Source organism: Lampetra fluviatilis, chromosome 66, assembly GCF_964198595.1.
Source record: "Lampetra fluviatilis chromosome 66, kcLamFluv1.1, whole genome shotgun sequence".
In the NCBI taxonomy this organism is placed as follows: Eukaryota; Metazoa; Chordata; class Hyperoartia; order Petromyzontiformes; family Petromyzontidae; genus Lampetra; species Lampetra fluviatilis.
Window position 1 is genome coordinate 5,780,778 of NC_136340.1, and position 25,000 is coordinate 5,805,777.

At 56.6% G+C, this 25,000-nt stretch overlaps 1 protein-coding gene across 1 annotated transcript in view; it reads left to right on the top strand.

Moving 5' to 3' along the window:
• Window positions 1-25,000, top strand: part of LOC144952153 (uncharacterized) — an 88,015-nt gene that overhangs the window by 25,408 nt on the left and 37,607 nt on the right. The window contains exon 3 of the mRNA XM_078882556.1: window positions 20,447-20,617. Within this exon, the coding sequence (XP_078738682.1) occupies window positions 20,447-20,617 (171 nt within the window). The remainder of the gene's footprint in view (window positions 1-20,446; window positions 20,618-25,000) is intronic.

Here is a 25,000-nt window from a genome sequence, read left to right on the forward strand (position 1 = left end):
GCCCGGCCGCCTTTGTCTCCCCAGTGACGGTGTTTACACGTCGCACCAGGTATTTATTTGAGGCTGAGTCGACCTAGGGGAGGTCCACACCACCACCACACCACCACACCACCAATAACACCACCACACCACTACACCACACCACCACCACACCACCAAAAACACCACCACCACAACACCACCACCACACCACCAATACCACCACCAAACCACAACCAAGAACACCACCACCACCACCACACCACCAATAACACCACCACCACACCACCACCACACCACCACCACACCACCACCACACCACCACCAATAACACCATCACCACCACACCACCACACCACCAACAACACCACCACCCCACCACCACACCACCACCACCACACCACCACCACACCCACAACCCCACCACCACCACCACACCACCAATACCACCACGACACCGCCACCACACCACCACACCACCACACCACAACCACACCACCACCAAACCACCACACCACCACCACCACACCACAACCACCACACCACCAACAACAACACCACCACACCACCACCACCACCACACCACCACCACCACGCCACCACCACCATCACACCACCACACCACCACCACCACCACCATCACACCACCACACCACCACCACCACCAACAACACCACCACCACCACCACCACCACACCACCACCACGCCACCACCACACCACCACTACCACACCAACACCACCACCACCACCACTACCACCAAACCACCACCACACCACCACCAGGCACACAACGGCGCTGCCCACGTATAAATTACGCTGTGATTCTATTCTCGCAAGAGTCTCAATTTTCGAGTTATCATTAAATAAAAAGTGAAATAAAATGATTATCATTATCAAACAGCAGCAGCAGCCGCCAAAAGGCAAAGATCCCCCGTGTAGCCTCTAACAGGCTGTAGGGGCAAGTGCTGTTAGCGAGCAGCACCTATGAAGGCTACCGGCGCTGGGCACACGAGGGGGCGGGTGGCCAGCACCACGCCCGGCCGCCTTTGTCTCCCCAGTGGCTAAGTTCATTACACACACCGCTACACCAGCTACTCATTTGAGGCTGAGTCGACTTAACGAAGGCCCAGGTGCAAGAGCAGGTGACGGGACAGACCCAGCAGGTGCCAGGGGTTGACCGACTGAGATGAGTGGCTGATGCACCACCTGTGCCCCCCTACTGTGCCAACTCGCTGCGTTTTAGCCAAACGCCGCTCCGCCCGTTGTTGTGAGCATCGCTCCTTTGCCCTCCGTTGTTGCTGGAGGGCGACTGCCTCCAACTGCCCAGTAACCCACTCACACACTCAACCACCCACTGACCCACCCACTCACTCACCCATCAGCTCCATCTCTTCTCCAGCCCGTGACACTCACTCCCCTACTCACTCACACACTCACCGATTCACTCACTCACCCACTCACACACTCACTCATCCACCCACCCACTCATCCACCCACCCACTCACCCACTCACCCACTCATCCACCCACTCACCCACCCACCCACTCACCCACCCACCCACCCACCCACTCACCCACTCACCCACTCACCCACCCACCCACCCACTCACCCACCCACCCACTCACCCACTCACCCACCCACCCACCCACTCACCCACCCACCCACCCATCCACTCACCCACTCACCCACTCACCCACTCACCCACCCACCCACTCACTCACCCACCCACCCACCCACTCACCCACCCACCCACTCATCCACCCACCCACTCACCCACTCACTCACTCACCCACCCACCCACTCACCCACCCACCCACCCACTCACCCACTCATCCACCTGCTCCATCTCTTCTCCAGCCGTTCCCCTTTAGCCCTCCGCTATCCGGCCAAACAGAAGCTGCTTGGTCAGCAAGCGGTTGCTGGGGCATGCGGTGACTGGGCATTCGGTGGCTGGGGCATTCGGTTGCTGGGGCATGCGGTGACTGGGCATTCGGTGGCTGGGGCATTCGGTGACTGGGGCAAGCGGTGACTGGGGCATGCGGTGTCTGGGCAAGTGGAGACTGGGGCATTCGGTGACTGGGGCAAGCGGTGACTGGGGCATTCGGTGACTGGGCATGCGGTGGCTGGGGCATTCGGTGACTGGGGCAAGCGGTGACTGGGGCATGCGGTGTCTGGGCAAGTGGAGACTGGGGCATTCGGTGACTGGGGCAAGCGGTGACTGGGGCATGCGGTGACTGGGCATTCGGTGACTGGGGCATGCGGTGACTGGGGCAAGCGGTGGCTGGGGCATGCGGTGTCTGGGCAAGTGGAGACTGGGGCATTCGGTGACTGGGGAAAGTGGTGGCTGGGGCAAGCGGTGGCTGGGGCATGCGGTGACTGGGCATTCGGTGGCTGGGGCAAGCGGTGGCTGGGGCATGCGGTGTCTGGGCAAGCGGTGACTGGGGCATGCGGTGGCTGGGCATTCGGTGGCTGGGGCAAGCGGTGGCTGGGGCAAGCGGTGGCTGGGGCAAGCGGTGGCTGGGGCATGCGGTGACTTGGGCATTCGGTGACTGGGGCAAGCGGTGACTGGGGCATGCGGTGGTTGGGGCAAGTGGTGGCTGGGGCAAGCGGTGACTGGGGCATGCGGTGACTGGGGCATGCGGTGACTGGGCATTCGGTGACTGGGGCATGCGGTGACTGGGGCATGCGGTGGCTGGGGCATGCGGTGACTGGGCATTCGGTGGCTGGGGCAAGCGGTGGCTGGGGCAAGCGGTGGCTGGGGCATGCGGTGACTTGGGCATTCGGTGACTGGGGCAAGCGGTGACTGGGGCATGCGGTGGTTGGGGCAAGTGGTGGCTGGGGCAAGCGGTGACTGGGGCATGCGGTGACTGGGGCATGCGGTGACTGGGCATTCGGTGACTGGGGCATGCGGTGACTGGGGCATGCGGTGACTGGGGCATGCGGTGACTGGGCATTCGGTGACTGGGCATTCGGTGACTGGGGCATTCGGTGACTGGGGCATGCGGTGACTGGGGCATGCGGTGACTGGGGCAAGCGGTGGCTGGGGCATGCGGTGACTGGGCATTCGGTGACTGGGGCATGCGGTGACTGGGGCAAGCGGTGGCTGGGGCATTCGGTGACTGGGGCATTCGGTGACTGGGGCATTCGGTGACTGGGGCATTCGGTGACTGGGGCATGCGGTGACTGGGGCATGCGGTGACTGGGGCAAGCGGTGGCTGGGGCATTCGGTGACTGGGGCATTCGGTGACTGGGGCATTCGGTGACTGGGGCCAGCGGTGACTGGGGCAAGCGGTGGTTTGGGCATTCGGTGGTTGGGGCATGCGGTGACTGGGGCATTCGGTGACTGGGGCATTCGGTGACTGGGGCATTCGGTGACTGGGGCAAGCGGTGGTTGGGGCATTCGGTGGTTGGGGCATTCGGTGGTTGGGGCAAGTGGTGACTGGGGCATTCGGTGACTGGGGCAAGCGGTGACTGGGGCAAGCGGTGGTTGGGGCAAGCGGTGGTTGGGGCATTCGGTGGTTGGGGCAAGTGGTGACTGGGGCATTCGGTGACTGGGGCAAGCGGTGGTTGGGGCATTCGGTGACTGGGGCATGCGGTGACTGGGGCAAGCGGTGACTGGGGCAAGTGGTGGTTGGGGCATTCGGTGACTGGGGCATGCGGTGACTGGGGCATTCGGTGACTGGGGCAAGCGGTGGTTGGGGCATTCGGTGACTGGGGCATGCGGTGACTGGGGCAAGCGGTGACTGGGGCAAGTGGTGGTTGGGGCAAGCGGTGACTGGGGCATGCGGTGACTGGGGCATTCGGTGACTGGGGCAAGTGGTGGTTGGGGCAAGCGGTGACTGGGGCATGCGGTGACTGGGGCATTCGGTGACTGGGGCAAGTGGTGGTTGGGGCATTCGGTGACTGGGGCATTCGGTGACTGGGGCATTCGGTGACTGGGGCAAGTGGTGGTTGGGGCATTCGGTGACTGGGGCATGCGGTGACTGGGGCAAGTGGTGGTTGGGGCATTCGGTGACTGGGGCATTCGGTGACTGGGGCATTCGGTGACTGGGGCAAGTGGTGACTGGGGCAAGCGGTGGTTGGGGCATGCGGTGGTTGGGGCAAGTGGTGACTGGGGCATTCGGTGACTGGGGCAAGCGGTGGTTGGGGCATTCGGTGACTGGGGCATGCGGTGACTGGGGCAAGCGGTGACTGGGGCAAGTGGTGGTTGGGGCATTCGGTGACTGGGGCATGCGGTGACTGGGGCATTCGGTGACTGGGGCAAGCGGTGGTTGGGGCATTCGGTGACAGGGGCATGCGGTGACTGGGGCAAGCGGTGACTGGGGCAAGTGGTGGTTGGGGCAAGCGGTGACTGGGGCATGCGGTGACTGGGGCAAGCGGTGACTGGGGCAAGTGGTGGTTGGGGCAAGCGGTGACTGGGGCATGCGGTGACTGGGGCATTCGGTGACTGGGGCAAGTGGTGGTTGGGGCATTCGGTGACTGGGGCATGCGGTGACTGGGGCAAGCGGTGACTGGGGCAAGTGGTGGTTGGGGCATTCGGTGACTGGGGCATGCGGTGACTGGGGCAAGCGGTGACTGGGGCAAGTGGTGGTTGGGGCAAGCGGTGACTGGGGCATGCGGTGACTGGGGCATTCGGTGACTGGGGCAAGTGGTGGTTGGGGCATTCGGTGACTGGGGCATTCGGTGACTGGGGCATTCGGTGACTGGGGCAAGTGGTGGTTGGGGCATTCGGTGACTGGGGCATGCGGTGACTGGGGCAAGTGGTGGTTGGGGCATTCGGTGACTGGGGCATGCGGTGACTGGGGCATTCGGTGACTGGGGCAAGCGGTGGTTGGGGCATTCGGTGACTGGGGCATTCGGTGACTGGGGCAAGTGGTGGTTGGGGCATTTGGTGACTGGGGCATGCGGTGACTGGGGCAAGTGGTGGTTGGGGCATTCGGTGACTGGGGCATTCGGTGACTGGGGCATGCGGTGACTGGGGCAAGCGGTGACTGGGGCAAGTGGTGGTTGGGGCAAGTGGTGGTTGGGGCATTCGGTGACTGGGGCAAGTGGTGGTTGGGGCAAGTGGTGGTTGGGGCATTCGGTGACTGGGGCATGCGGTGACTGGGGCAAGCGGTGGTTGGGGCATTCGGTGACTGGGGCATTCGGTGACTGGGGCATGCGGTGACTGGGCATGCAGTGGTTGGGGCATTCGGTGACTGAGGCAAGCGGTGACTGGGGCAAGCGGTGACTGGGCATTCGGTGACTGGGGCATTCGGTGACTGGGGCAAGCGGTGGTTGGGGCATGCGGTGACTGGGGCAAGCGGTGACTGGGGCATTCGGTGACTGGGGCATTCGGTGACTGGGGCAAGCGGTGGTTGGGGCATGCGGTGACTGGGGCAAGCGGTGACTGGGCATTCGGTGACTGGGGCATGCGGTGACTGGGGCATACGGTGACTGGGCAAGCGGTGACTGGGCATTCGGTGACTGGGGCATTCGGTGACTGGGGCAAGCGGTGACTGGGCATTCGGTGACTGGGGCATGCGGTGACTGAGGCAAGCGGTGACTGGGCATTCGGTGACTGGGGCAAGCGGTGGTTGGGGCATTCGGTGACTGGGGCAAGCGGTGACTGGGGCAAGCGGTGGTTGGGGCATGCGGTGACTGGGGCATTCGGTGACTGGGGCAAGCGGTGGTTGGGGCAAGCGGTGACTGGGCATTCGGTGACTGGGGTAAGCGGTGGCTGGGGCATGCGGTTGCTGGGGCAAGCGGTGACTGGGGACATTCGGTGACTGGGGCATTCGGTGGCTGGGGCATGCGGTTGCTGGGGCAAGCGGTGACTGGGGACATTCGGTGACTGGGGCATTCGGTGGCTGGGGCATGCGGTGACTGGGGCATTCGGTGACTGGGGACATTCGGTGACTGGGGCATTCGGTGGCTGGGGCAAGCGGATGCTGGGACATGCGGTGACTGGGGCATTCGGTGACTGGGGCATTCGGTTGCTGGGGCATGCGTTGGCTACGTGACCCAGCCAACGCAGCCTCGCACTGTTGGATAGGGGCTCACTGATGGGGCTGTTTCCAGATTTTTCAAGGATGTGTGAGCTCCTCACGCTGCGATCCAGTCTCATGGTTCAAGCCAGGATGGGTCGTAGGCATGGCCTCCACGTTCGTATGCGTGGATGTTGAACTTCTTTCGCACCGTACGTAGTCAAACGTGGCTAATCGGAGGCACCGATGATGATGATAATGATTTAAAGGTGGTGCATCTACCGGTCATCTCAGTCGGCCAACGATGGGGTAGGTGGCCAGCACTACGCCCGGCCGCCTTTGTCTCCCCAGTGGCGATGCTTACTACGCACCGCACCAGGTACTTGTTTGAGGCTGAGTCGACCTAGAGGGAGGCCCAGGAACGGTTCAGGATAATCGTCACTGGTGGTGTTGGACGTGAGCGGGAATCGAACTCGGGTCGCTGGGTTCGTAGCGCAGCGTAGCGCTAACCACTACACCACCACCACCACCACATCACCACCACCACACCACCAACAAAACCACCACCACCACACCACCACCACACTACCACCACCATCACCACCACCACACCACCAACAAAACCACCACCACCACACCACCACCACACTACCACCACCATCACCACCACCACACCACCAACAAAACCACCACCACCACCACACCACCACCACACTACCACCACCATCACCACCACCACACCACCAACAAAACCACCACCACCACACCACCACCACCACACTACCACCACCATCACCACCACACCAAAACCATCACACCACTATCACACCCCCACCACCACCACAACACCACCACACCACCACAACACCACCAAACCACAACAACCACACCACCACGAGGCACACAACGGCGCTGCCCACGGACGAATTACGCTGTGATTCTATTCTCGCAAGAGTCTCATTTTTTGAGTTATCATTAAATAGAAAATGAAATAAAATGATTATCATTATCAAACAGCAGCAGCAGCCGCCAAAAGACAAAGATCCCCCGTGTAGCCTCTAACAGGCTGTAGGGGCAAGTTCTGTTAGACCTAAGGGAGGCCCAGGACACCACCGCCGTTCCAAATATACAACAGGCGTCCAGGGTCGGGATCGAACCCACGACCTCCTGTAGACCAGGCGAGGTAGTCAACATCTCCTAGCCACTGTGATGATGATGGTAATGATGAGAGAGAGGCACGCAGACTCTAAATATGCAGCAGCCGGCATCGTCTGGGTCGGGATCACACCCACGACCTCCTGTAGACCAGGCGAGGTAGTCAACATTTCCGAGCCACCGTGATGATGATGAGAGAGAGGCACGCAAACTCCAAATATACAGCAGCAGCAGGCATCGTCAGGGTCGGGATCGAACCCACGACCTCCTGTAGACCAGGCGAGGTAGTCAACATCTCCTAGCCACCGTGATGATGATGAGAGAGAGGCACGCAAACTCCAAATGTACAGCAGGCGTCAGGATTGAACCCACGACCTCCTGTATACCAGGCGAGGTAGTCAACATCTCCTAGCCACCGTGATGATGATGATGGTGATGAGAGAGAGATGAGATCGATGATCTCGCCTTGCGGCAATTCAAGCTGTGGCTGAGTGAGTCCACACGGATCGGGCGTTAGCCCCCTGGAGGTCACTCCGGTCTCTCCCCAAGGCCACATTCCGTGATGCCGTTCTCAGGTGTGGGAGACGCAGATTTGGTTGTTGTTGTTATTGTTATTGTCTGTTGTTGTTGTTGTTTGGCTCGGGGGGAGGGATGGGGGGGGGTGTGTACGAGATTTGCGACAGACATCCACGCGTCCTCTGGCTATGTCCGGGGGATGCTCAAAGCCATGTCCGTCGTCTCTCTCCCTCCGTGCGTCCTCGAAATTCCACCTCCACTCACCTCCTCCCCTGCCCTCCCTCACCTCCCCTGCCCTCCCCTGCCCTCCCCTCCCCCACCTCCCCTGTCCTCCCCTGCCCTCCCCCACCTCCCCTCCCCCCCTCCCCTGCCCTCCCCTGCCCTCCCCCCCCCCCTCCCCCTGCCCTCCCCTGCCCTCCCCTCCCCTCCCCTGCCCTCCCCTCCCCTGCCCATCCCCTCCCCCACCTCCCCTCCCCTCCCCCACCTCCCCTGACCTCCCCCACCTCCCCTCCTCCCCTCCTCCCCTCCCCTGCCCTCCCCTCCCCTCCCCCTGCCCTCCCCCCACCTCCCCTCCCCTCCCCTGCCCTCCCCCACCTTCCCTCCCCCACCTCCCCTCCCCCACCTCCCCTCCCCTCCCTCCTGCCCTCCCCCACCTCCCCTCCCCTCCCCTGCCCTCCCCCACCTCCCCTCCCCTCCCCTGCCCTCCCCTCCCCCACCTCCCCTCCCCCCACCTCCCCTCCGCCCACCTCCCGCTGTGCGGTGCCCGCGTTCGCGTTCGACGATCCATCGCTCCTTCTTTTGTCGGGGGGGGTTGGGGGGTGGGGGGGGGGGATTGGGGGGGGCGGGGGGGGGGGATGGGGGGGTGGGGGGGGTGGGAACTTTTGACCTGCCCCTTGAAGGTCTCCCACGTTCCCAGGGAGACCGAGGAGTGGCGCTGATCGTCAGCCACTTGCCCCTGCAGTCTTCTAGAGGCTACACGGGTGACCTTTGTCTGTGTGTGTAGGCGCTGCTACTCGCTACTACTAACAGCACTTGCCCCTGCAGTCTGCTAGAGGCTACTCGGGTGACCTTAGTCTGTGTACAGGCGCTGATAGTCAGCCACTTGCCCCTGCAGTCTGCTAGAGGCTACACGGGGGACCTTTGTCTGTGTTTCGGCGCTGCTGCTATTCGCTACTACTAACAGCACTTGCCCCTGCAGTTTGCTAGAGGCTACACGGGGGAGCTTTGTCTGTGTATAGGCGCTGCTGCTACTCGCTACTACTAACAGCACTTGCCCTGGCAGTCTGCTAGAGGCTACACGGGGATCTTTGTCTGTGTACATGCGCTGCTAACAGCACTTGCCCCAACAGCCTGTTAGAGGCTACACGGGGGATCTTTGTCTGTGTATAGGCGCTGCTGCTTACTCGCTACTACTAACAGCACTTGCCCTGGCAGTCTGCTGGAGGCTACGCGGGGACCTTTGTCTGTTGTTCTCTGCTTGTCAAGGTAATCTTTGTTGTGGAATCATTACATGAGCAGCCTGAGACGGAGTTGAGACGGGTACTCGAGATGTAGACGCGCTGGTTTTTTTTCAGCTCAAATCCAATTTAGCACCAAGAGGCACTTAACCACGATCTGTCAAACCTTCCACTTGTTTTTTTAACGACTTAAGCAAAACAAGCAACCCATCTCTAAGTGTATGAAGAGTTGTGGTATTCTCCATAAAGAGTAGTAGTATTCTCCTGTAAAGAGTAGTAGTATTCTCCTATAAAGAGTAATAGTATTCTCCTGTAAAGAGTAATAGTATTGAGACCGGGTCTCAGGGTCAGAGTCTAGAGTAGAGACCGGGTCTCAGGGTCTCAGAGTCTAGAGTAGAGACCGGGTCTCAGTGTCAGAGTCTAGAGTAGAGACCGGGTCCTCAGTGTCAGAGTCTAGAGTAGAGACCGGGTCTCAGAGTCTAGAGTAGAGACCGGGTCTCAGGGTCTCAGTGTCTAGAGTAGAGACCAGGGTCTCAGTGTCAGAGTCTAGAGTAGAGACCGGGTCTCAGTGTCAGAGTCTAAAGTACAGACGGGGTCTCAGGGTCTCAGAGTCTAGAGTAGGAGACCAGGTCTCAGGGTCAGAGTCTAGAGTAGAGACCAGGGTCTCAGGGTCTCAGTGTCTAGAGTAGAGACCCGGGTCTCAGGGTCTCAGTGTCTAGAGTAGAGACCGGGTCTCAGTGTCAGAGTCTAGAGTAGAGACCGGGTCTCAGAGTCTAAAGTACAGACGGGGTCTCAGGGTCTCAGAGTCTAGAGTAGAGACCAGGTCTCAGGGTCAGAGTCTAGAGTAGAGACCGGGTCTCAGGGTCTCAGAGTCTAGAGTAGAGACCGGGTCTCAGGGTCTCAGAGTCTAGAGTAGAGACCAGGTCTCAGGGTCAGAGTCTAGAGTAGAGACCGGGTCTCAGGGTCTCAGTGTCTGAGTAGAGACCGGGGTCTCAGGGTCTCAGTGTCTAGAGTAGAGACCGGGGTCTCAGTGTCAGAGTCTAGAGTAGAGACCGGGGTCTCAGAGTCTAAAGTACAGACGGGGTCTCAGGGTCTCAGAGTCTAGAGTAGAGACCAGGTCTCAGGGTCAGAGTCTAGAGTAGAGACCGGGTCTCAGGGTCTCAGTGTCTAGAGTTGAGACCGGGTCTCAGGGTCAGAGTCTAGAGTAGAGACCGGGTCTCAGAGTCTAAAGTACAGACGGGGTCTCAGGGTCTCAGAGTCTAGAGTAGAGACCAGGTCTCAGGGTCTCAGAGTCTAGAGTAGAGACCGGGTCTCAGGGTCTCAGCGTCTAGAGTAGAGACCGGGTCTCAGAGTCTAGAGTAGAGACCGGGTCTCAGGGTCAGAGTCTAGAGTAGAGACCGGGTCTCAGGGTCAGAGTCTAGAGTAGAGACCGGGTCTCAGGGTCAGAGTCTAGAGTAGAGACCGGGTCTCAGTGTCTCAGTGTCTAGAGTAGAGACCGGGTCTCAGGGTCAGAGTCTAGAGTAGAGAACCGGGTCTCAGGGTCAGAGTCTAGAGTAGAGACCGGGTCTCAGGGTCAGAGTCTAGAGTAGAGACCGCGTGTGAATTTTACTTTCATTAATTTTAATGTTTTTACCTACGTGACTTTACCGAAAAAACCTGAGAATAGAGACCGCGTCTCAGGGTCAACGTCTCGAATTTCATTCATCTGAGATTCTCATACTCATCGTAACCCCCCCCCCCCCCGACCATTTTTATTCAACCTCGTGGTGGATGGTGGGAGGGGGTTCCCTTGACCTCCGTTTAGACGTTTCAGGCTCGACCTCTTGCAATTCCTCCATCCGCAAGTCCGCCAACACACACAGACACACACACTGCCCTGCCATCCAAACTTAACTCCGTGATTTTTGTGCCAATTTTCCCACTTCTTCTTTGATTCTTTGTCACCCCAATTCAATTCAACAAACATGTACAGTATCTAGAGATCTATTTCTGTTTGAAATATGAATTTTAAAAAGATGCGGTCTCATTACCGTTGGCTTTTGAGCACAGCTTCCCATTGTAATTAAACCCTTACGTCTTAATTGGTGTTAGAGCGTTTAGAGAGAAAGAGCGCGCGCGTGTGTGTTAGCGTGTGTGTGTGTGTTAGTGTGTGTGTTAGTGTGTGTGTGTTAGTGTGTGTGTATGTTAGTTAGCGTGTGTGTGTGTTAGTTAGCATGGGTGATTGAGTGGGTGAATCAGTGGGTGGGTGAATGAGTGGGTGAATAAAGTGAGTGGGTGGGTGAATGAGTGCATGGGTGAGTGAGTGGACGAATGAGTGAGCGGGTGGGTGAATGAATGAGTGAGCGGGTGGGTGAATGAGTGAGTGGGTGAATGAGTGAGTGGGTAGGTGAGTGGATGGGTGAGTAACTGGATGGGTGAGTGAGTGGGTAAGCAAGTGAGTGGGTGGGTGCGTGAGTAAGTAGGTGAGTGAGTGGGTGGGTGAGTAAGTGGGTGGGTGAGTAAGTGGATGGCTGAGTAACTGGGTGACTGAGTGGGTGGGTGAGTAAGTGGGTGGGTGAGTGGGTGAGTCAGTCAGGAGTTGAGTGGGTGGGTGAGAGAGTGGGTAAGTGAGTAGGTGGGTGAGTGGTTGGGTGTGTAGGTGACTAGGTGAGTGAGTGGGTGGGTGGTTGAGTGAGTGAGTAGATGAGTGAGTGGGTGGGTGAGTGAGTGGTTGATTGAGTGAGTAGATGAGTGAGTGGGTAGGTGGGTGAGTGAGTGAGTGGGTGGGTGGTTGAATGAGTGAGTAGATGAGTGAGTGGGTAGGTGGGTGAGTGAGTGAGTGGGTGGGTGGTTGATTGAGTGAGTAGATGAGTGGGTGGGTGAGTGAGTGAGTGGTTGATTGAGTGAGTAGATGAGTGGGTGGGTGAGTGGGTGGGTGGTTGATTGAGTGAGTAGATGAGTGAGTGGGTGGGTGAGTGAGTGAGTGGGTGGTTGATTGAGTGAGTAGATGAGTGGGTGGGTGAGTGGGTGGGTGGTTGATTGAGTGAGTAGATGAGTGAGTGGGTGGGTGGGTGAGTGAGTGAGTGGGTGGGTGGTTGATTGAGTGAGTAGATGAGTGAGTAGATGAGTGAGTGGGTGGGTGAGTGAGTGGTTGAATGAGTGAGTAGATGAGTGAGTGGGTGGGTGAGTGAGTGGGTGGTTGATTGAGTGAGTAGATGAGTGGGTGGGTGAGTGGGTGGGTGGGTGAGTGGGTGGGTGGTTGATTGAGTGAGTAGATGAGTGAGTGGGTGAGTGGGTGAGTGAGTGGCTTGGTTGCCGCTGCTCCATGTGACTACTACTGCTGCTGCTGTCACTCACGTGGTACGATCGCATGCGTCGGGTCGGGATCGAACCCACGACCTCCTGTATACGAGGCGAGGTAGTCAACATCTGCTAGCCGCAGCAGCTGTTCGTTGCTGGCCGCTGGGCGCTTAGCAACTTGAAGCCCTGGGGCCTCGACAACTTTGAAAGAGAGGATTTTTTTTGTTTCATAATTGGCCCTAAATCTATTGGCTTCTCACCCCGAGCTTGTAGGTGTTCTGATTCGTGTGGCATTGCCCTTGTAATATCCGCCTTTTGCCTAACAGTGTCTCCGACACGGCATCGTGAACCCACAGAGACACAGAGAGACACAGAGAGAGACACCCAGACCCAGGGCTCGAACCCAGACTCTCAGTGTCTCCGACACGGCCATCGTGAACCCACAGAGACACAGAGAGACACAGAGAGACACAGAGAGACACAGAGAGACAGAGGCACCCAGACCCAGGGCTCGAACCCAGACCCTCAGTGTCTCCGACACGGCCATCGTGAACCCACAGAGACACAGAGAGACACAGAGAGTAATCGAGCAACATGCAAGGGCGTCTCGCCCATGGCGTCTCATCCGTCTCTCTCCGTCTCTCTCTCTCTATCTATAAACGCATTTAAAAATGCGCGCATTCGTGGGGGCTTAATTACATATCCGGCATCGCCAGCAGCCGTGATTGTGATGCTCGCGGGCTGCTGAATTCAAGAGCTCGTGCTCAACGGGGTGCCGCTAGCTGACGTCAGCCTGGCTCAGTGACTCCGACACGACCATTGTGACCTCCCGCAACTGCCACGGAGAGACACGCACGGAGAGACACGCACGGGGAGACACGCACAGAGAGACACGCACGGGGAGACACGCACCAGAGAGACACGCACAGAGAGCCACCGTCTCTAACGTAGAATCCCAGCTGGCTCAGTGACTCCGACACGACCATTGTGACCTCCCGCAACTGCCACGGAGAGACACGCACGGAGAGACACGCACGGAGAGACACGCAACAGAGAGACACGCACGGAGAGACACGCACGGAGAGACACGCACGGAGAGACACGCAACAGAGAGACACGCAACAGAGAGACACGCAACAGAGAGACACGCACGGAGAGACACGCAACAGAGAGACACGCACGGAGAGACACGCACGGAGAGACACGCACGGAGAGACACGCAACAGAGAGACACGCACGGAGAGACACGCACGGAGAGACACGCACGGAGAGACACGCACGGAGAGACACGCACGGAGAGACACGCAACAGAGAGACACGCACGGAGAGACACGCACGGAGAGACACGCACGGAGAGACACGCAACAGAGAGACACGCAACAGAGAGACACGCAACAGAGAGACACGCACGGAGAGACACGCAACAGAGAGACACGCACGGAGAGACACGCACAGAGAGACACGCACGGAGAGACACGCAACAGAGAGACACGCACGGAGAGACACGCAACAGAGAGACACGCACGGAGAGACACGCACAGAGAGACACGCACAGAGAGACACGCACGGAGAGACACGCAACAGAGAGACACGCAACAGAGAGACACGCAACAGAGAGACACGCAACAGAGAGACACGCACGGAGAGACACGCACAGAGAGACACGCAACAGAGAGACACGCACGGAGAGACACGCAACAGAGAGACACGCACGGAGAGACACGCACGGAGAGACACGCACGGAGAGACACGCACGGAGAGACACGCACGGAGAGACACGCACAGAGAGACACGCAACAGAGAGACACGCACGGAGAGACACGCAACAGAGAGACACGCACGGAGAGACACGCACGGAGAGACACGCACAGAGAGACACGCAACAGAGAGACACGCACGGAGAGACACGCAACAGAGAGACACGCACGGAGAGACACGCACGGAGAGACACGCACGGAGAGACACGCACGGAGAGACACGCACGGAGAGACACGCACAGAGAGACACGCAACAGAGAGACACGCACGGAGAGACACGCACAGAGAGACACGCAACAGAGAGACACGCACGGAGAGACACGCAACAGAGAGACACGCACGGAGAGACACGCACAGAGAGACACGCAACAGAGAGACACGCACAGAGAGACACGCCCAGAGAGACACGCAACAGAGAGACACGCACAGAGAGACACGCAACAGAGAGACACGCACGGAGAGACACGCACAGAGAGACACGCACGGGGAGACACGCACAGAGAGACACGCAACAGAGAGACACGCAACAGAGAGACACGCACAGAGAGACACGCAACAGAGAGACACGCACAGAGAGACACGCCCAGAGAGACACGCAACAGAGAGACACGCACAGAGAGACACGCAACAGAGAGACACGCACGGAGAGACACGCACGGAGAGACACGCCCAGAGAGACACGCAACAGAGAGACACGCAACAGAGAGACACGCAACAGAGAGACACGCAACAGAGAGACACGCAACAGAGAGACACGCAACAGAGAGACACGCAACAGAGAGACACGCACAGAGAGCCACCGTCTCTAACGTAGAATCCCAGCTGGCTAAGTGACTCCGACACGGCCATTATGACCTCCCGTACTGCCACAGAGAGACACGCACAGAGAGACACGCACGGAGAGACACGCACAGAGAGACACGCAACAGAGAGACACGCAACAGAGAGACACGCACAGAGAGACACGCCCAGAGAGACACGCACGGGGAGACACCGTCTCGAACGTAGAATACCAGCATCGCTGTCTCACTACCCAGTGTCTCACTACCCAGTGTCTCACTACCCAGTGTCTCACTAGCAGTGTCTCACTACCCAGTGTCTCACCACCCAGTGTCTCACTACCCAGTGTCTCACTAGCGGTGTCTCACTACCCAGTGTCTCACCACCCAGTGTCTCACTACCCAGTGTCTCACTACCCAGTGTCTCACTAGCAGTGTCTCACTACCCAGTGTCTCACCACCCAGTGTCTCACTACCCAGTGTCTCACTAGCAGTGTCTCACTACCCAGTGTCTCACCACCCAGTGTCTCACTACCCAGTGTCTCACTAGCAGTGTCTCACTACCCAGTGTCTCACTACCCAGTGTCTCACTACCCAGTGTCTCACTAGCGGTGTCTCACTACCCAGTGTCTCACTAGCAGTGTCTCTCTACCCAGTGTCTCACCACCCAGTGTCTCGCTACCCAGTGTCTCAGTTCCAGTGTCTCACTTCCCAGTGTCTCACTACCCAGTGTCTCACTACCCAGTGTCTCACTAGCAGTATCTCTCTACCCAGTGTCTCACTACCCAGTGTCTCACTACCCAGTGTCTCACTTCCCAGTGTCTCACCACCCAGTGTCTCACTACCCAGTGTCTCACTACTCAGTGTCTCACTACCCAGTGTCTCACTACCCAGTGTCTCACTTCCCAGTGTCTCACTACCCAGTGTCTCAATACCCAGTGTCTCACTAGTAGTATCTCTCTACCCAGTGTCTCACTACCCAGTGTCTCACTACCCAGTGTCTCACTAGCAGTGTCTCACTACCCAGTGTCTCACCACGCAGTGTCTCACTACCCAGTGTCTCACTGCCCAGTGTCTCACTAGCAGTGTCTCACCGCCCAGTGTCTCACTACCCAGTGTCTCACTACCCAGTGTCTCACTACCCAGTGTCTCACCACCCAGTGTCTCACTACCCAGTGTCTCACTACCCAGTGTCTCACTTCCTTGTGTCTCACTACCCAGTGTCTCACTAGGAGTAACTCACTACCCAGTGTCTCACTACCCAGCGTCTTACTACCCAGTCTCACTTCCCAGTGTCTCACTACCCAGCGTCTTACTACCCAGTCTCACTTCCCAGTGTCTCACTACCCAGTGTCTCACTAGCAGTGTCTCACTAGCAGTGTCTCACTACCAAGTGTCTCACTTCCCAGTGTCTCACTACCCAGTGTCTCACTTCCCAGTGTCTCACTACCCAGTGTCTCAATACCCAGTGTCTCACTAGTAGTATCTCTCTACCCAGTGTCTCACTACCCAGTGTCTCACTACCCAGTGTCTCACTTCCTTGTGTCTCACTACCCAGTGTCTCACTAGGAGTAACTCACTACCCAGTGTCTCACTACCCAGCGTCTCACTACCCAGTGTCTCACTACCCAGTGTCTCACCACGCAGTGTCTCACTAGCAGTGTCTCACTACCCAGTGTCTCACCACGCAGTGTCTCACTTCCCAGTGTCTCACTAGCAGTGTCTCACTACCCAGTGTCTCACCACGCAGTGTCTCACTACCCAGTGTCTCACTGCCCAGTGTCTCACTAGCAGTGTCTCACCACCCAGTGTCTCACTACCCAGTGTCTCACTACCCAGTGTCTCACTACCCAGTGTCTCACTAGGAGTAACTCACTACCCAGTGTCTCACTACCCAGCGTCTCACTACCCAGTGTCTCACTAGCAGTGTCTCACTACCCAGTGTCTCACTACCCAGCGTCTCACTACCCAGTCTCACTTCCTAGTGTCTCACTACCCAGTGTCTCACTACCCAGCGTCTCACTACCCAGTCTCACTTCCTAGTGTCTCACTACCCAGTGTCTCACTACCCAGTGTCTCACTACCCAGCGTCTCACTACCCAGTCTCACTTCCTAGTGTCTCACCACCCAGTGTCTCACTACCCAGTGTCTCACTAGCAGTGTCTCACTACCAAGTGTCTCACTTCCCAGTGTCTCACTACCCAGTGTCTCACTACCCAGTGTCTCACTACCCAGTGTCTCACTACCCAGTGTCTCACTTCCTTGTGTCTCACTACCCAGTGTCTCACTACCCAGTGTCTCACTACCAAGTGTCCCACTACCCAGTGTCTCACTTCCTAGTGTCTCACTTCCTTGTGTCTCACTACCCAGTGTCTCACTACCCAGTGTCTCACTTCCTAGTGTCTAACTACCCAGTGTCTCACTACCCAGTGTCTCACTACCCAGTGTCTCACTACCCAGTGTCTCACTTCCTAGTGTCTCACTTCCTTGTGTCTCACTACCCAGTGTCTCACTACCCAGCGTCTCACTACCCAGTCTCACTTCCCAGTGTCTCACTACCCAGTGTCTCACTAGCAGTGTCTCACCACGCAGTGTCTCACTACCCAGTGTCTCACTACCCAGTGTCCCACTACCCAGTGTCTCACTACCCAGTGTCTCACTACCCAGTGTCTCACTTCCTAGTGTCTCACTTCCTTGTGTCTCACTACCCAGTGTCTCACTACCCAGCGTCTCACTACCCAGTCTCACTTCCCAGTGTCTCACTACCCAGTGTCTCACTAGCAGTGTCTCACCACGCAGTGTCTCACTACCCAGTGTCTCACTACCCAGTGTCTCACTACCCAGTGTCTCACTACCCAGTGTCCCACTACCCAGTGTCTCACTACCCAGTGTCTCACTTCCTTGTGTCTCACTACCCAGTGTCTCACTAGTAGTATCTCTCTACCCAGTGTCTCACTACCCAGTGTCTCACTACCCAGTGTCTCACTTCCTTGTGTCTCACTACCCAGTGTCTCACTAGGAGTAACTCACTACCCAGTGTCTCACTACCCAGCGTCTCACTACCCAGTGTCTCACTACCCAGTGTCTCACTTCCCAGTGTCTCACTAGCAGTGTCTCACTACCCAGTGTCTCACCACGCAGTGTCTCACTACCCAGTGTCTCACTGCCCAGTGTCTCACTAGCAGTGTCTCACCACCCAGTGTCTCACTACCCAGTGTCTCACTACCCAGTGTCTCACTACCCAGTGTCTCACTACCCAGTGTCTCACTAGGAGTAACTCACTACCCAGTGTCTCACTACCCAGCGTCTCACTACCCAGTCTCACTTCCTAGTGTCTCACTACCCAGCGTCTCACTACCCAGTGTCTCACTAGCAGTGTCTCACTAGCAGTGTCTCACTACCCAGCGTCTCACTACCCAGTCTCACTTCCTAGTGTCTCACTACCCAGTGTCTCACTACCCAGTGTCTCACTAGCAGTGTCTCACTACCAAGTGTCTCACTTCCCAGTGTCTCACTACCCAGTGTCTCACTACCCAGTGTCTCACTACCCAGTGTCTCACTACCCAGTGTCTCACTTCCTTGTGTCTCACTACCCAGTGTCTCACTACCCAGTGTCTCACTACCAAGTGTCCCACTACCCAGTGTCTCACTTCCTAGTGTCTCACTTCCTTGTGTCTCACTACCCAGTGTCTCACTACCCAGTGTCTCACTTCCTAGTGTCTCACTACCCAGTGTCTCACTACCCAGTGTCTCACTACCCAGTGTCTCACTTCCTAGTGTCTCACTTCCTTGTGTCTCACTACCCAGTGTCTCACTACCCAGCGTCTCACTACCCAGTCTCACTTCCCAGTGTCTCACTACCCAGTGTCTCACTAGCAGTGTCTCACCACGCAGTGTCTCACTACCCAGTGTCTCACTACCCAGTGTCCCACTACCCAGTGTCTCACTACCCAGTGTCTCACTACCCAGTGTCTCACTACCCAGTGTCTCACTTCCTAGTGTCTCACTTCCTTGTGTCTCACTACCCAGTGTCTCACTACCCAGCGTCTCACTACCCAGTCTCACTTCCCAGTGTCTCACTACCCAGTGTCTCACTAGCAGTGTCTCACCACGCAGTGTCTCACTACCCAGTGTCCCACTACCCAGTGTCTCACTACCCAGTGTCTCACTACCCAGTGTCTCACTACCCAGTGTCCCACTACCCAGTGTCTCACTACCCAGTGTCTCACTACCCAGTGTCTCACTTCCTAGTGTCTCACTTCCTTGTGTCTCACTACCCAGTGTCTCACTACCCAGCGTCTCACTACCCAGTCTCACTTCCCAGTGTCTCACTACCCAGTGTCTCACTAGCAGTGTCTCACCACGCAGTGTCTCACTACCCAGTGTCCCACTACCCAGTGTCTCACTACCCAGTGTCTCACTACCCAGTGTCCCACTACCCAGTGTCTCACTACCCAGTGTCTCACTACCCAGTGTCTCACTACCCAGTGTCTCACTTCCTAGTGTCTCACTTCCTTGTGTCTCACTACCCAGTGTCTCACTACCCAGCGTCTCACTACCCAGTCTCACTTCCCAGTGTCTCACTACCCAGTGTCTCACTAGCAGTGTCTCACCACGCAGTGTCTCACTACCCAGTGTCTCACTACCCAGTGTCTCACTACCCAGTGTCTCACTACCCAGTGTCTCACTACCCAGTGTCAGTAGACCAGAGAATAACGCCGGAAGGTGATCAGTAGAAGGACAATGCCCCACAATGTCAGAACACTTCGAGCTCGCGGTGAGTGGGTGGGTGAGTGAGTGGGTGAGTGAGTGGGTGGGTGAGTGAGTGTGTGGGTGGGTGGGTGAGTGAGTGGGTGGGTGAGTGAGTGGGTGGGTGGGTGGGTGAGTGAGTGGGTGGGTGGGTGGGTGAGTGGGTGGGTGGGTGGGTGAGTGGGTGGGTGAGTGAGTGAGTGGGTGAGTGAGTGAGTGGGTGGGTGAGTGAGTGGGTGGGTGGGTGGGTGAGTGGGTGGGTGAGTGAGTGGGTGGGTGGGTGAGTGGGTGGGTGGGTGGGTGAGTGCGTGAATGGGTGGGTGAGTGAATGGGTGAGTGAGTGGGTGAGTAGGTGGGTGGGTGAGTGAGTGGGTGGGTGAGTGAGTGGGTGAGTGGGTGAGTGGGTGGGTGGGTGGGTGAGTGGGTGGGTGGGTGAGTGCGTGAATGGGTGGGTGAGTGAATGGGTGAGTGAGTGGGTGAGTGGGTGGGTGGGTGAGTGAGTGAGTAGGTGAGTGAGTGAGTGGGTGAGTGAGTGGGTGGGTGAGTGGGTGAGTGAGTAAGTGAGTGGGTGAGTGAGTGAGTTAATAGGTGAGTGAGTGAGTGGGTGGGTGAGTGAGTAAGTAGGTGAGTGAGTGAGTGTACGTTGAACTTCATTCGCACCGCACACAGTCCACCGTGCGAACCGCACGCGCGTCTGACCGCCCCCGGCCACCCCTCTCCTCCGGCTCTCTGCAAGATCACTCCTCGCAGTGCGTGCGGTGCGCCTCTGATGTCCCTCCCCTCCCTGTACCCTGCGTGGCTGTGCAGACGGTGAGCGGAGCTCCCCATCCCTCCCCTCCTCCTGGGCAACGCACGACTCCACGATGGGCCTCCTCCTCCTCCTCGGCCTCCGGCACCTCGGCCACGCTGCCCTGCTCACGGCGCTGGGATCCATCGCCGTCGCCGCGGCCGTCAAGATGCTGTCCAAGCGCGGCTCCGGTAAACGCTTCGGCAGAGGTCGCAAACGGGTTTCGATACCCGTTTGCGACCTCTGGGATGAAGCCATGTTGCAGGCGCGGGTGGGTTGGTTCTAGGAACTTGAATTGTGAGAAGAGACAAGACGTTGGGAAATGAGTGACAAACGGTGACTCACCAGTGACTCACGGCCTACCCGTACCCGTACCCGGCCACACCAGGGTCGCAAACGGCTACCCGTACCAGGCCGGGTACGCGTAGCCGGGTATCGGGTAGGGTACGGGTATCGGGTACCTGATTGCGACCTCTGCACTCCGGTCTGGTGGTGGAGGAGGGTGCCTGGGTGATGGGTCAAGAACCCAGCGGTGGGGGGGGGGGGGGGTCGCTGGGTGTCGCTGGGGGTGGCTGGGGGTGGCTGGGGGTGGCTGGGGGTGTGTTGCGTCTCACCAATCGGTGTCCTTGAGCGGAGGACACTAGGGGGGTATTTTTGTATTACTGCTAACCCTACTCCCTCCCTTTGATGCTGCTAATCCTGCATACTGCATAATGCACGGGCAAAATATGACTTTGAAACCCCCCGCCCACCTCCTACGCATTCCACAAGTAGTGACTAATCCCATATCTGCATTTTCCATTAATATGCTAAATTCATCTGTTGATATGTAAATTCCTTTGTCAAGGCGCCCTTCCTCCCCTAACCCAGCTTAAATATACGCTGCCAAGCGTGGTGGTGCCCATTCAGACGCTGTCTTTCCGACAGACTCCTGTTCTTCACCTGAGGACGGCTGCTTGCATTGTGGCCGAAACGTCGTGATAATTATTTTATTATGTTTTATTTGTATTAATTTATTATTTCCCTTCTACGCGACTTTACCGAAAGAACCAAGAAGATTACTAGGGGGGTAGTTGGAGGATCACGGCCACGTTGCTTCGCTCTGATTTGACGCGGAGAGCCGGAAATGCGCGATCATCGGGGCGTTTTGCTCCACGGTACAATTCTTCTTTTTTATTTTCTTACGGATTATTATTTGTAAGAGTAATTGACGTTAACATTTTTTTTACCAGTATAGGTCATTAAGGGCTTCACGGTGTATCCCGTACGCTCGCTGAGCGACCGGTTTAGTGGAACCGACGGCCTCCGATAGGAGGTGGTTCTATTTCATGATCTGTTCATAATGTTGTTAGTGTAAAAAGTAAGTTTTTTGGGTGGAAAAAACCACTACCGTCGATTCTATCGGAAGGAATGAAGCCTCTACCGTGTATCTCTTATACTCGCTGAGCAACCGGTTTAGTGAACCCAACGACCTTCGATAGAAGCAGGTGGTTCTATTTCATGATCTGTTTATAATGTTGTTAGTGTTCAAGGTACGTTTTTTGGGTGGAAAATACCCACGACCGTTGATTCTTTCGGAATGAATGAAGCCTGTACCGTGTATCTCTTATACTCGCTGAGCGACCGATTTAGTCGAACCGACGACCTTCGATAGGAGGAGGTGGTTCTATTTCATAATCTGTTCGTAATGTTGTTAGTGTTCAAGGTACGTTTATTGGGTGAAAAAAAAATCACGACCGTCGATTCTATCGGAAGGAATGAAGCCTCTACCGTGTATCTCTTATACTCGCTGAACGACCGATTTAGTGGAAAACAATGACCGTCAATTGGAGAAGGCGGTTCTGCTCTGTTTATGTGCGTATCTATATAGAGACAAAGAGCACTTGACGTCGTTGAGTAGGCTCTTGAGAAACCCAGAGAGTGATTTGGATGCCCCGGGTGAGGGGGGGGAGGGGGGGTGGAGGGTGTCGAGGGGGAGGAGGGATCACGGAGGGGGGGGGGGCTATAGGGGAGGGACGGGAAGGAGTGGAGGGGTGAAGGGGAGGGGAGAGGGAGGGGATGGGCGAAGGTGGAGAGGGGGCAGAGGCGAGGTTTTGAAATAGAGGAATGGAAGAAGGTTAAGGAGGGGGACTGATTGATATACAGGGCAGTGTTGAGTCTATGGTGCAGTGTTGAGTCTACGGGCAGTGTTGAGTCTATGGTGCAGTGTTGAGTATATGGGCAGTGTTGAGTCTATGGGCAGTGTTGAGTCTATGGGAGTGTTGAGTCTATGGGCAGTGTTGAGTCTATGGTGCAGTGTTGAGTCTACGGGCAGTGTTGAGTCTATGGTGCAGTGTTGAGTCTATGGTGCAGTGTTGAGTCTACGGGCAGTGTTGAGTCTATGGTGCAGTGTTGAGTATATGGGCAGTGTTGAGTCTATGGGCAGTGTTGAGTCTATGGGAGTGTTGAGTCTATGGGCAGTGTTGAGTCTATGGGCAGTGTTGAGTCTATGGTGCAGTGTTGAGTCTACGGGCAGTGTTGAGTCTATGGTGCAGTGTTGAGTATATGGGCAGTGTTGAGTCTATGGGCAGTGTTGAGTCTATGGGAGTGTTGAGTCTATGGGCAGTGTTGAGTCTATGGTGCAGTGTTGAGTCTACGGGCAGTGTTGAGTCTATGGTGCAGTGTTGAGTCTATGGGTAGTGTTGAGTCTATGGTGCAGTGTTGAGTCTATGGTGCAGTGTTGAGTCTATGGTGCAGTGTTGAGTCTATGGGCAGTGTTGAGTCTATGGTGCAGTGTTGAGTCTATGGTGCAGTGTTGAGTCTATGGTGCAGTGTTGAGTCTATGGGCCGTGTTGAGTCTATGGTGCAGTGTTGAGTCTATGGGCAGTGTTGAGTCTATGGTGCAGTGTTGAGTCTATGGGCAGTGTTGAGTCTATGGGCAGTGTTGAGTCTATGGGCAGTGTTGAGTCTATGGTGCAGTGTTGAGTCTATGGTGCAGTGTTGAGTCTATTGGCAGTGTTGAGTCTATGGTGCGGTGTTGAGTATATGGGCAGTGTTGAGTCTATGGGTAGTGTTGAGTCTATGGTGCGGTGTTGAGTATATGGGCAGTGTTGAGTCTATGGGTAGTGTTGAGTCTATGGTGTAGTGTTGAGTCTATGGGTAGTGTTGAGTCTATGGTGCGGTGTTGAGTATATGGGCAGTGTTGAGTCTATGGTGCAGTGTTGAGTCTATGGGTAGTGTTGAGTCTATGGTGTAGTGTTGAGTCTATGGGTAGTGTTGAGTCTATGGTGCAGTGTTGAGTCTATGGGCAGTGTTGAGTCTATGGTGCAGTGTTGAGTCTATGGGTAGTGTTGAGTCTATGGTGTAGTGTTGAGTCTATGGGCAGTGTTGAGTCTATGGTGCAGTGTTGAGTCTATGGGTAGTGTTGAGTCTATGGTGTAGTGTTGAGTCTATGGGCAGTGTTGAGTCTATGGTGCAGTGTTGAGTCTATGGGTGGTGTTGAGTCTATGGTGCAGTGTTGAGTCTATGGGCAGTGTTGAGTCTATGGTGCAGTGTTGAGTCTATGGGCAGTGTTGAGTCTATGGTGCAGTGTTGAGTCTATGGGCAGTGTTGAGTCTATGGTGCAGTGTTGAGTCTATGGTGCAGTGTTGAGTCTATGGGCAGTGTTGAGTCTATGGTGCAGTGTTGAGTCTATGGTGCAGTGTTGAGTCTATGGGTAGTGTTGAGTCTATGGTGCAGTGTTGAGTCTATGGGCAGTGTTGAGTCTATGGTGCAGTGTTGAGTCTATGGTGCAGTGTTGAGTCTATGGTGCAGTGTTGAGTCTATGGGCAGTGTTGAGTCTATGGTGCAGTGTTGAGTCTATGGTGCAGTGTTGAGTCTATGGTGCAGTGTTGAGTCTGTGGTGCAGTGTTGAGTCTATGGGCAGTGTTGAGTCTATGGGCAGTGTTGAGTCTATGGGCAGTGTTGAGTCTATGGGCAGTGTTGAGTCTATGGTGCAGTGTTGAGTCTATGGGCAGTGTTGAGTCTATGGGTAGTGAGATTGTCTAACAGACTGTAGGGGCAAGGGCTGTTAGCGAGCACCTGTGAATGCCGGCACGGCACACGAGGGGGTGGGTGGACTGCACCACGCCCGGCCGCCTTTGTCTCCCCAGTGGCGATGTTTACTACACACCGCACCAGGTTATTAATTTGAGGCCGATTCGACCTAGGGGAGGCCCAGGCACCGGTTCAGATAATCGTCACCGGTGGTGTTAGACGTGAGCGGGAAGGTTCGTAGCGCAGTGTAGCGCTAACCACTACACCACCGTGGTGGTGGTGGTGGTAGTGGTGATGGTGGTGGTGGTGATGGTGGTGATGGTGGTGGTGGTAGTGGTGATGGTGGTGGTGGTGATGATGGTGGTAGGGGTAGTGGTGATGGTGGTGGTGGTGATGGTGATGATGGTGGTGGGGGTAGTGGTGATGGTGGTGGTGGTGATGGTGGTGGGGGTGGTGGTGATGGTGGTGGTGGTGATGGTGGTGGTGATGATGGTGGTGGGGGTAGTGGTGATGGTGGTGGGGGTGGTGGTGGTGATGGTGGTGATGGTGGTGATGGTGGT